The 11,838-nt window shown below is 42.3% G+C and overlaps 2 protein-coding genes across 2 annotated transcripts; both read left to right on the top strand.

Moving 5' to 3' along the window:
- The first annotated feature begins 4,263 nt into the window (after positions 1–4,263).
- Positions 4,264–6,058, top strand: TAF7 (TATA-box binding protein associated factor 7). The gene has a single exon (XM_052643151.1). The coding sequence runs from the start codon at positions 4,704–4,706 to the stop codon at positions 5,751–5,753; it is 1,050 nt and encodes a 349-aa protein (XP_052499111.1). The 5' UTR covers positions 4,264–4,703; the 3' UTR covers positions 5,754–6,058.
- Positions 6,059–10,621: 4,563 nt separating this feature from the next.
- On the top strand, positions 10,622–11,527 carry LOC128051548 (mitochondrial ornithine transporter 2). The gene has a single exon (XM_052644177.1). It carries the CDS (start codon positions 10,622–10,624, stop codon positions 11,525–11,527), a length of 906 nt encoding a protein of 301 aa, XP_052500137.1.
- The last annotated feature ends 311 nt before the right edge of the window (positions 11,528–11,838 follow it).

Below are 11,838 nucleotides of genomic sequence, written 5' to 3'. Positions count from 1 at the left end.
TGATGAAAAAAAAACTGAATTTATCAACAGACATTAAGGTAATGGTGATATTGCAGTGCCCTTAGCTCTAGGATCAGTGTAATTATCCCTTATAAACAGCATTCAGAAAATGTATTAAACTCAAAGGCAGAAAGTATGTTTCACATTGAAGGAGGTAGATACTTTTGGGGTAACTTCAGTTGATTCTTTTAATTATCTCTGACAACCTTCTATTTCAAGGTTTACTAACTGAAATAGATCATAATTTTGGAAAATCTAAATTTCCCAGAATTTATCTCAAATTATTTTCAGTGACAAAGATATTTGAGCATCATAAAACTCACAGGCAATTGAAATGCAAAGCAATATTTGGATTATTTTCAGGTATAAGCATGGCCGGCCTCACATTTTATAGGATTAAATAAAGCATTATGCAGAGGCGAGCATGTTAAATTCATATCCGTGACTTCTGCTACACAATTCAGGTATGACCTAAATCAAATCCCTTATGATTATTCAGTGGAAGTGAGAAATAGATTTAAGGGCCTAGATCTGATAGATAGAGTGCCTGATGAACTATGGAATGAGGTTCCTGACATTGTACAGGAGACAGGGATCAAAACCATCCCCATGGAAAAGAAATGCCAAAAAGCAAAATGGCTGTCTGGGGAAGGCTTACAAATAGCTGTGAAAAGAAGAGAAGTGAAAAGCAAAGGAGAAAAGGAAAGATATAAGCATCTGAATGCAGAATTCCAAAGAATAGTAAGAAGAGATAAGAAAGTCTTCTTCAGCGATCAATGCAAAGAAATAGAGGAAAAGAACAGAATGGGAAAGACTAGAGATGTCTTCAAGAAAATTAGAGATACCAAGAGAACATTTCATGCAAAGATGGGCTCGATAAAGGATAGAAATGGTATGGACCTAACAGAAGCAGAAGATATTAAGAAGAGGTGGCAAGAATACACAGAAGAACTATACAAAAAAGATCTTAACGACCCGGATAATCACGATGGTGTGATCACTCATTTAGAGCCAGACATCTCGGAATGTGAAGTCAAGTGGGCCTTAGAAAGCATCTCTACGAATAAAGCTAGTGGAGGTGATGGAATTCCAGTTGAGCTATTTCAAATGCTGAAAGATGATGCTGTGAAAGTGCTGCACTCAATATGCCAGCAAATTTGGAAAACTCAGCAGTGGCCACAGGACTGGAAAAGGTCAGTTTTCATTCCATTCCCAAAGAAAGGCAATGCCAAAGAATGCTCAAACTACCGCACAATTGCACTCATCTCACATGCTAATAAAGTAATGCTCAAAATTCTCCAAGCCAGGCTTCAGCAATATGTGAACTGTGAACTTCCAGATGTTCAAGCTGGTTTTAGCAAAGGCAGAGGAACTAGAGATCAAATTGCCAACATCCGCTGGATCATGGAAAAAGCAAGAGAGTTCCAGAAAAACATCTATTTCTGCTTTATTGACTATGCCAAAGCCTTTGACTATGTGGATCACAATAAACTGTGGAAAATTCTGAGAGAGATGGGAATACCAGACCATCTGACCTGCCTCTTGAGAAATCTGTATGCAGGTCAGGAAGCAACAGTTAGAACTGGACATGGAACAACAGACTGGTTCCAAATAGGAAAAGGAATATGTCAAGGCTGTATATTGTCACCCTGCTTATTTAACTTATATCCAGAGTACATCATGAGAAACGCTGGGCTGGAAGAAACACAAGCTGGAATCAAGATTGCTAGGAGAAATATCAATAACCTCAGATATGCAGATGACACCACCCTTATGGCAGAAAGTGAAGAAGAACTAAAGAGCCTCTTGATGAAAGTGAAAGAGGAAAGTGAAAAAGTTGTCTTAAAGCTAACATTCAGAAAACTAAGATCATGGCATCTGGTCCATCACTTCATGGGAAATAGATGGGGAAACAGCGGAAACAGTGTCAAGACTTTATTTTTGGGGGCTCCAAAATCACTGCAGATGGTGACTGCAGCCATGAAATTAAAAGGCGCTTACTCCTTGGAAGAAAAGTTATGACCAACCTAGATAGCATATTCAAAAGCAGAGACATTACTTTGCCGACTAAGGTCCATCTAGTCAAGGCTACGGTTTTTCCAGCGGCCAATTATGGATGTGAGAGTTGGACTATAAAGAAAGCTGAGCACTGAAGAACTGATGCTTTTGAACTGTGGTGTTGGAGAAGACTCTTGAGAGTCCCTTGGAATGTTAGGAGATCCAACCAGTTCATCCTAAAGGAGATTAGTCCTGGGTGTTCACTGGAAGGACTGATGTTGAAGCTGAAACTCCAATAGTTTGGTCACCTGATGCAAAGAGCTGACTCACTGGAAAAGTCTCTGATGCTGGGAAAGATTGAGGGCAGGAGGAGAAGGGGACAACAGAGGATAAGATGGTTGGATGGCATCACCGACTCAACGGACATAGTTTTGGGTGGACTCTGGGAGTTGGTGATGGACAGGGAGGCCTGGCCTGCTGTGGTTCATGGGGTCACAAAGAGTTGGACATCACTGAGCCACTGAACTGAACTGAACATTCTTCAACATGTTACAGAACAAAGACCTAAAGCGCAATTATGTGCAAGTGCATAATTTCCCTTCAGACTTAGCATGAACAACCAAACTTGGGTCAAGCCATTTAAATTCCACCCCATGATACGCAATATAAGTCTGCTGAAACCAAAAGGTACACATTCACATCTGCTGTTTGCAAACCTCCGGCCTCCTAACAATTTGTAGGACCCTTGACTGGAGAGGAAATGTCTATCAAGTGACTCTCTTTCATTTTAAGGCAATACAGAATGTATTTTCTCCCACAAATTATTAGAGGATTTAGATTATATTTATGTTCTTCGGATGGGTCAATTTTTTCATTCAATTACCAAATATTTCTTATGTCCCACGTTTTGATATGAGGCAATGGGACCAGATGAGCACACGGTTAGACTTCTAATTATCATGGACCTTCCAATCTTAGGTGAGGGAGACAATAAGTACAAAATAAATAAAGTGTATTTTCTACATGTTAATCACATCTTAAGCGAGTTCCCTTAAACTTAAGATGCAGGTGTCGATATTTTAGAGAACAGAATTTTAATTTTAATTATAGTGGAACTCTACCAAATTGACCCTATTAATAAATGGAAATGAACAGAAGTGAAAACTCTTACACTGTTAGTCCAAACTACTATAAATCCATGTTAAGAATACCTGACAACCTAAAGAGGCAAGTAGAAAAGTTAGCTGAACAGTAGGGGTGAATTTTTTTTAAATTCCAAACTAAAAAATTACTGGCAAATTAGTGGCAGGCGATAATACTTCAGTTAAAGTTTAATCAGACCATTCGTCTTTCAGACAACGGTCCTAAATGAACACGATCCTCCCGAAGAACACTACGTTCCCTGTTTACACTTATACCTACACCTAACACATTAAAAGAGAAATCACCCTTGTTGCCTCAGGAAGTCTCCAAAACACAAACAGACCGTGAGTCACAGGCCCCCTAAGGACACTTTAATTATCAACAAACACAGAATTACACAGTGGGCAGCACGTCCTCACGCCACTGATTCGGGTACTTTAAAATCTACAGGCATGGTTAGTTATGAATTCTTTTATCGGCTCCAGATTTAAGAATATAGTCTGGGAGACTCTGAGATGTTTCCAGAAACAAACGCTATTTCCGCACGGACGCCCTATCTCCAGTAATCACACGGAAGCCTAAGGAAGTAACCGGCCCCCGGCGAGCTAGTTAAAGCTCTGGCTTAGCAGAGGCAGGCGAGACAATCTTTCTTAGAATTGCTTTCTGTTTTAAACACTTTAAAGACAGTGGTTGTTTTGGAAACATGATCGCCACCTTCCCCTAAAACCAAAATCTCGCGAGACAACAAGTCACGCCGAACGGCGTAATCGCGCGTTGCGCCTGCGCGCGCTGAAACGTCCTGCACTTCCGCCCAAGGGGTGCTGTCACTCACGGACTCCTCCTGTCCGGCGGCGTGACGTAACGCTTTCTTTTCCGCTAGCTCTGCAGCTCCGGACGGAGGCACGCCGAGCTGCGGAGTTGCAAAGTCTGGCGCTCGGAGCTGCGGTTCTCTGCGAGATTTCACCTTGCCGGTTCCGAGTCATTTCACCGATAATCAATGGCGGATCGCTTTGCCAAGTGCCGGGAAGAACAAAGGAATCAAGAAAGAGACGCTCTGCTCCCGGCCTTGTTCTGAGTGGCTTTTCCCGCTCGTTCCTGTCCGGAGAATCTGGATTTATAATCGTCACTGGATTGTAAGTACCCGAGGCGAAGAGAGCTCACTACGCCCCGCGTTTTGAATATCTTTGTTCCGGGAGAGTTTGTGGTTTGGGCGTATCTGCTGAGCCTTACTTTCTGTGCTGAAAATCCGTAGGAGCTGCCATTTGCTTTCTCTGCATTGTTCTGCAGCGGCATCTAGAGGTTGAAACTTGGCGTTGCAGCTAATAGATTTAAATGAACATAACTGAATAAGACAATGCATCAGTAACAACTGGTGTTCAGTCACGGCGATTTCAAAAAGACTTGGGGCTTAATTAAAAACATATTTAGCTGATGGTCTACCTAGAACTCTTTGTAATTAAGGATTCAAGTTTATACAGAACTGGTCTTTCTGGTGAAGTACCTGGAACTTTTTAGTGCAACAAGTGGTTATTAAAGAAAAAGTGAATTACAAAGAAATAAAAATGAGTAAGAGCAAAGATGATGCTCCTCATGAACTAGAAAGCCAGTTTATCTTACGCCTACCCCCGGAGTATGCCTCTACTGTGAGGCGGGCGGTACAGTCCGGCCATGTCAACTTGAAGGACAGACTATCAATTGAGTTACACCCTGATGGGCGTCATGGAATTGTCAGAGTGGACCGAGTCCCTTTGGCCGCAAAGTTGGTAGACCTGCCGTGTGTTATGGAGAGTTTGAAAACCATTGATAAAAAAACCTTTTACAAGACAGCTGATGTCTGTCAGATGCTTGTCTCTACAGTTGATGGTGATCTCTATCCTCCTGTGGAGGAACCAGTTGCTACTGCTGATCCCAAAGCAAGCAAAAAGAAGGATAAGGACAAAGAGAAAAAATTTGTTTGGAACCATGGAATTACTCTGCCTCTGAAAAATGTGAGAAAGAGAAGATTCCGTAAGACAGCAAAGAAAAAGTATATTGAGTCTCCAGATGTGGAAAAAGAAGTAAAGCGGTTGCTGAGCACAGATGCTGAAGCTGTCAGTACCCGCTGGGAAATAATTGCTGAAGATGAGACAAAAGAAACAGAAAATCAAGGTCTTGATATCTCTTCCCCAGGAATGTCTGGCCACAGGCAGGGCCATGACTCCTTAGAACATGATGAGCTTCGGGAGATATTCAATGACCTCAGCAGCAGCAGTGAAGATGAAGATGAGACACAGCATCAAGATGAAGAAGATATAAACATCATAGACACTGAAGAAGATCTGGAAAGGCAGCTACAGGACAAACTAAATGAATCAGATGAACAGCACCAAGAAAACGAGGGAACCAATCAGCTGGTTATGGGAATTCAGAAACAGATTGATAACATGAAAGGCAAGCTCCAAGAGACCCAGGACAGAGCAAAGAGACAGGAGGATCTCATCATGAAAGTGGAAAACCTGGCTCTCAAGAACAGATTTCAGGCTGTGCTGGATGAACTGAAACAAAAGGAAGACCGGGAAAAGGAGCAGCTCAGCTCTTTGCAAGAAGAGCTAGAATCACTCCTAGAGAAGTGAGGAGTGGTTTCATACTTAATTTCATTACTGTGAGAGGTCAGCATTGAAAGAGAAAATTTTTTTTGTTTTCATTGCTTGTAAAACTTTGCAGTTCGCAGTTTCTTCCACTGTCTTCTATTGGATTTGTCTTGTAGACAAATGTGAATTTCTATCTCATTTGTTTTTTGGAACCACTTTGCTAGGTGTTTATCCCGTAGGAAGTAGGAATGTATAGACAGATAAATGTAGAGAAGTTGTAGGATTAGTGGAGTGAAAAGTTCAACTTTGTTATTAATCACAGCTTCATTGCAGGACTTTGTGGCTGTTTCTCCGCTTAGAAGCTTCCATTGCTACTCTGTGATGACATCTGAGGTAAATCAGTAGAGTCTAGTCTGGAGGCAGTAAAGTTTGTTTGCATATGTTTTTTGATGCTATAGCTAATTTTCCAGCTATTCAAAGCAATTTTTCGTATTTTTGCATTGCAAGTCATTTCGTAACGTTCAACAAATAAAAGCAAGTTAAGTTTCACTTTATAATGTGTCTTGCTCTTTTAGGGGTAATGGATATTATCCTCTTCTGAAGTGGTTTCCTGGTGGGGTTTAATAGATTGACCAATTGGATTCTGTTTTGTAGGAAAAGAAGCAGTTATGTTCGATTTTAAGAAAAGAACACAGCAAGCGCAAAGAAATCAGGCAGTATCACCTTTACATTATGTTTCCAATCCACCTGCTCCATTTGGAGGTTAGGAAATAAAGAGCCTTCCTAAACTATCTGAATGTTTTTTCCAGCCTAATCTCCCATTCTTCCACTGTTTTCAATCCTGAGCTTATTTACATTTTTTTCAAGAAGGTTAATTACTCCTCTTCCTCTATAATAGTCTACTGGGATAAGTACTCTTATGCACCTGTCATACCAGAGTCTAAGTTACCTGTTGCTCATATCCTTACTAAGCTGTTAATTCACTGAGATTAGGCATTTTGCCTTGTTAGTCACTGTAAAGAAGAGTAAAGCAGTTAAAAATCACAAGGTCAGGTGATGTAGTGCCTGAGTTGAGTGATCTTGGGCAAGTAAATTAATCTGTTTGCCTCAATTTCCTCATTTCTAAAGTGGAGGTGATAATATCATCTACCTCGGGACCTTTGATTTTGGCTATTGAGTTAATATAAAGGATTTGAAAACAATTCCTGGAATAGAAGCAAATTATTGCCTATTTTCTAGGCAGGGATTACAAACGTAAGGGATTACAAACTTCAATGAAAGAGTGATCAAAATGGTAGAAAAGTGTATGAAGAAACTTTTAAATGTTGACTGATTTCAAATTAAAGAATCTAAATCAAAGCTTAAACTACAGCAGAAACAAAGTTTGTTTCCAATACGTACATCTACAGCGTAAGCATACTGAGTTTACTGTAGCTTTGTTTTTTTGTTTGATTTATTTATGGTTTTGCATAAAGCCTCCATAATGAAGAGTAATTATCTGTTACATAACTTCAAAAGAGAACAACTTAAGATCCATTTCCCTTCATGTAAACCCAGAGTTTCCAAAAAAGACTCACTTTTCTCACAGCTCCCTTGTCTGATGAGTGTGATATATAGTTGGGCTACAGTTTTCAATATTTCTCTGAGTTTGTGAACAGAAATTGAATTAAAAAAAAAAGTTTAAAAGAAAAAACTCACTGAAAATTTTAAGCAATGCAGAAATTTTACAAATTCTTAATGTTACCCACTCCCCTATTACTGGTCACTTAGGTTGTTCTGTTTTAAATTTGCTATTACACAGAATGCTGCAATAAGTATATCACTGTGGCCTCCATTTTTCATTGTATTTATAGATTAGGTACATGGGGGTCTTTATGTTCAGTTCTAAATGTCATAAAGCCTAGACATTTTGAATTTATACATCAAATGTTTGAGATGAAAAATTGAGACAAATTGTGACAAGTCAAGTCTCTGAAGGACTGTGTCTTGAACTCTGCTTTTTATCTTTTTTAGTATCCAGTAAGAATTCTGTGTAAAAACAGACTACGAAAACTGCTCACCACACAGGAAGTATAGATGTTGGCCTTTCTGTATTACAGATGCCCAGCTCTTTCACACTACAGAGCTTTACTTTTATTGCACTTACATTTCCCTTTTTCTGGAACAGTCTAGATAATCTCATGGCTAGCTTTTTACTCAGCCCTCAGTTCAGACTTTACTTTCTCTGGTAAACCTATCTGGCTACTCAATCAGATATCTAGGGACCATGTGATATAGGTATGCATCTTCTTAAGAGTGATGGACTTCACTGAAAATCTGGAAATTTTATTGCCATCATTTTCCATGTATGCTTGGGAGTACGTGTGCTTAAATTTAAAACAGAAGCATCATAATTTTGATTAAGTTAGAATCAGGAAAAAATGGTTTCAGATGGTTAAGACTGCCTTTTATCTTGGGCAATGTTACAGTATATTCTGTAAACAGTATATACAGTACAGCTCCAAGTCCAGCTGTTTAGTATATTTTATGGAACTTGAGTTCTGGCAGTAATATTTGTACAACTATGTCTGACTGTTCAATGAAGTTCCAGACCATTTTTCTATTAATGCCTGCATGGTCCCTGGCACTGATTACTAATTTGGTTTTTCCAAAACATAACACATATATGAACTTAATGCAGAACCAGTTAATGATTTACTGCAGTAACCTCCATCTCTTGTGTTTGTAAAAACTCAGTATGTGCTTTAAAAATAAACAATTTTAAAATATTTAATAAAATATTTAATATTTAAAATAATGAACCATATGTCATTAATGGACAGTTTTAAAAGCCAAAACATCTTTTAAAAACTCAAATATAATAGGACTAAAATTTTTTTTTTCTAGTTTAAAATGGCACATTGTTCTTGTGAATCTTTTTTCTCTCCCAGAAAGCCTGTTGATAATAGCATAGCAGCCCCTAAGGGAAAGAATAGGAGGTGAGACAGCAGGGGGTGAGAGATGTCAATCTGTTTTGATAAAACCAAAGCAGGTGAAGAAATGATTAATTCAGAGGTGGCAGAAAGTTTCATGCTAAATGTGTACAAGGAGGTATACCAAGGAGAAACAAACCCACTTGACATAGACACTGTGAGCCTGGTCCTTTGTGCAGGCTGTCTCCAAGGAAAAGAGAAGGTGTGTGGCTGAAAACAGGATTAAAGTCCAAGTTCAGGGACTTCCCTGGCAGTCCAGTGGTTAGGATTCCAGCTTCCACTGTGGAGGGCACAGGTTAGATACCTGGTGGGGGAACCAAGATCCCACAGGCCCGGCAATGCAGCCAAATAATAAAAGTCTGTGTTCAGAGCCGTTGGATGTCCAGGAACCCTATCTCACTCGAGGAAGCCAGATGACTTCCTTACCCATCCCGCAGAAGGAGTTTATTTTATGGGTCAACTGAACTAAGGAAGGCCCAGATGAAGGCTGGGTTCTACAGCACTTAAACAAGGGAATTGGGTGAAAGTCTTTTTGATTGCAGAATGTCAACCCTCTTCTCCCATTTGGTCTCCTTACATCAGTACTCAAGGCATACACTGCCCCTCCCCCATCCCCAAGCACGGACAAACAGACATATTGGAAGATTGGAAGATTATTCTCTGAAGAAACCATGTGGTACTGGGGGAAAGAAATCCAGGTACACTTGGGCACTCTAAAGAAAAGACCAGGTCACTATTTTCTATGGCAATGAAGTCTACCTGATGACAAACACATCTATCCATGCACCATCTGCTTTTAGAAGCCTCACTTTAAAATATTAGCTGATAGCCAAAGGATCAAAGAAAGCTTTCAAAATGAGTCATTTAAACACTTTATGTCCTCCCCATTTTGTTTTTAACCCCCAAAGTAAAAATACCCCCTAGGGCTTAGAACGTAAACTTGAAGAGCATTGGATTATAAGCATCTGGGAGGAAAAAGTGTCCTGGCAGCGGTCTGTGGTCAAATTACACCCAGAACTTCTGTTGCACAAAGCTGCATGGCTCCTCAACGAGAGCCCGGAAGCACCAGAACCACACAGCTCTTTTCTATCAACTTTCTTAGCTATATATAAATACCTCTTTTCCAAGCCGATTGTACAAGGCCGTGCCCTACCTCTGGAAATAAGGGCTCTGCGTCCACTATCGCGCAGGGATCCAGGCCCAGAGCCTCGGGGATGTTGCCACGAAATAAGGCTTCTGTCCGCCTCAGGCCTCCCTTCCAGTCCCCAGGAGAGAGGCGCGGCGGTCGGCACCTTTGCGGAGCCGCCGTTCCTCTCCCGAGGCGATTGAGAGTTTTCTGATCTGTAGAATACACCGACAGTCGGGTAACAACCACCCGCCCCGCCCCCACCGCGTGTGTGTTTGTTTTCTCTATTATAAACTTTTGTCTCTGAAGATTGACCTTTGACTCCAGGCGCGATCAACTGGGAGCACCTCCCATTTTGTTTGGCAGAGTAGAAAATGCGCGAGGCCGGGGTCTAGCCGTAAGGGAAGGCATTTCTTCCTTCGCTGCAGCAGCGCCTAGAGTTTCTGCCCCTAATCTCAGGAATTTATCGAATCGCTTTCAACTGCTGTATTGTAATTCATTTTGAAGTGAGTCCGTCCTCGAGCCCGCGGGGGCTAGGACGGCCCGGCTGAGTGGAGCTAACAGGCGGCGGAGCTAACAGACCGCCGCGTCCGGGGTCCTGCGGTCACGCGGCGCGAGGAGCTGCGCGCGCTGGGCCACCGCCGGGGGTTAGCGCTGGGCCACGGTGCGCGGGGATGGCGGCCCGAGGCCTAATCTGGGGTTAAGCGGCTACTCCCGCCGGGGAGAGACAGCCAAGAGTAGGGGGTGGGACACAGGACGCCCGTCTTAAACTCCAGAGACTGGACTCCGCGGAGACCGGCGGGTGGGCGAACATGAAGTCCAGTCCTGCGATCCAGGCTGCCATCGACCTCACCGCGGGGGCCCTGGGGGGCACAGCGTGCGTCCTGACCGGGCAGCCCTTCGACACTATGAAGGTGAAGATGCAGACATTCCCCGGCCTGTACAAGGGTCTCACCGACTGTGCCCTGAAGACGTACTCCCAAGTGGGCTTGCGGGGCTTCTACAAGGGGACCGGCCCCGCACTGCTGGCCTACGTCGCCGAGAACTCGGTCCTCTTCATGTGCTACGGCTTCTGCCAACAGTTCGTTAGGAAAGTGGCTGGACTGGACGAGCAGGCGAAGCTGAATGATCTGCAAACTGCGGCCGCGGGTTCCATCGCCTCAGCGTTTGCCGCGCTGGCCCTGTGCCCCACTGAGCTCGTGAAGTGCCGGCTGCAGACCATGCACGAACTGGAGATGTCAGGGAGGATAGCCAAAAGCCATGATACAGTTTGGTCCGTCGTGAAGAGTATCCTTAGAAAGGATGGCCCCTGGGGCTTCTACCGCGGACTCACGAGTACTCTGTTTCAAGTAGTACCAGGCTATTTCTTCTTCTTCGGTGGCTATGAACTGAGCCGATCATTTTTTGCCTCGGGGGGGTCAAAAGATGAACTAGGCCCTGTCCCCTTGATGTTAAGTGGTGGAATTGCTGGCATTTGCCTTTGGTTTGTCATATACCCCGTGGACTGTATCAAATCCAGAATTCAGGTTCTTTCCATGTTTGGAAAACAGACAGGATTCATCAGAACTCTTTTAAGTGTTGTGAGAACCGAAGGAATAGCAGCTTTATATTCTGGTCTGAAAGCTACTCTGATTCGAGCGTTTCCTGCCAATGCAGCACTATTTTTGGCTTATGAATACAGCAGGAAAATGATGATGAGCCAGTTTGAAGCATACTGAAGTATCTTGGTGAGTCTGGATCCAAGTACAAGCCTTTGGGGACTGTAACTCAGTTTCATGAAGCTCTAGACCAGTGCGGTACTATTGTTGACTTCCTGGGAGCTTTGTTTTTGTCTTTCCTTCTTATACCCTTAAACTTTATGAAAGAAACTTCATTTTATATCATATAATTTCAGCCCATAATTGTATTCAAATAGAAAAGTTGCTGCTCTTATGTTTGGTGAGATACACAGCGGGAGTGGGTGGTCCTAGGTACCTAATCTGAAAAGCTAAATATAGTTGAGGGAAAAAGAATTATAGTTGAGTTTTTG

The sequence above is a fragment of the Budorcas taxicolor genome, chromosome 7 (genome assembly GCF_023091745.1).
Source record: "Budorcas taxicolor isolate Tak-1 chromosome 7, Takin1.1, whole genome shotgun sequence".
In the NCBI taxonomy this organism is placed as follows: Eukaryota; Metazoa; Chordata; class Mammalia; order Artiodactyla; family Bovidae; genus Budorcas; species Budorcas taxicolor.
Note: the sequence above shows the minus strand (reverse complement) of the source record. Positions and strands in the feature narration are given on the sequence as shown.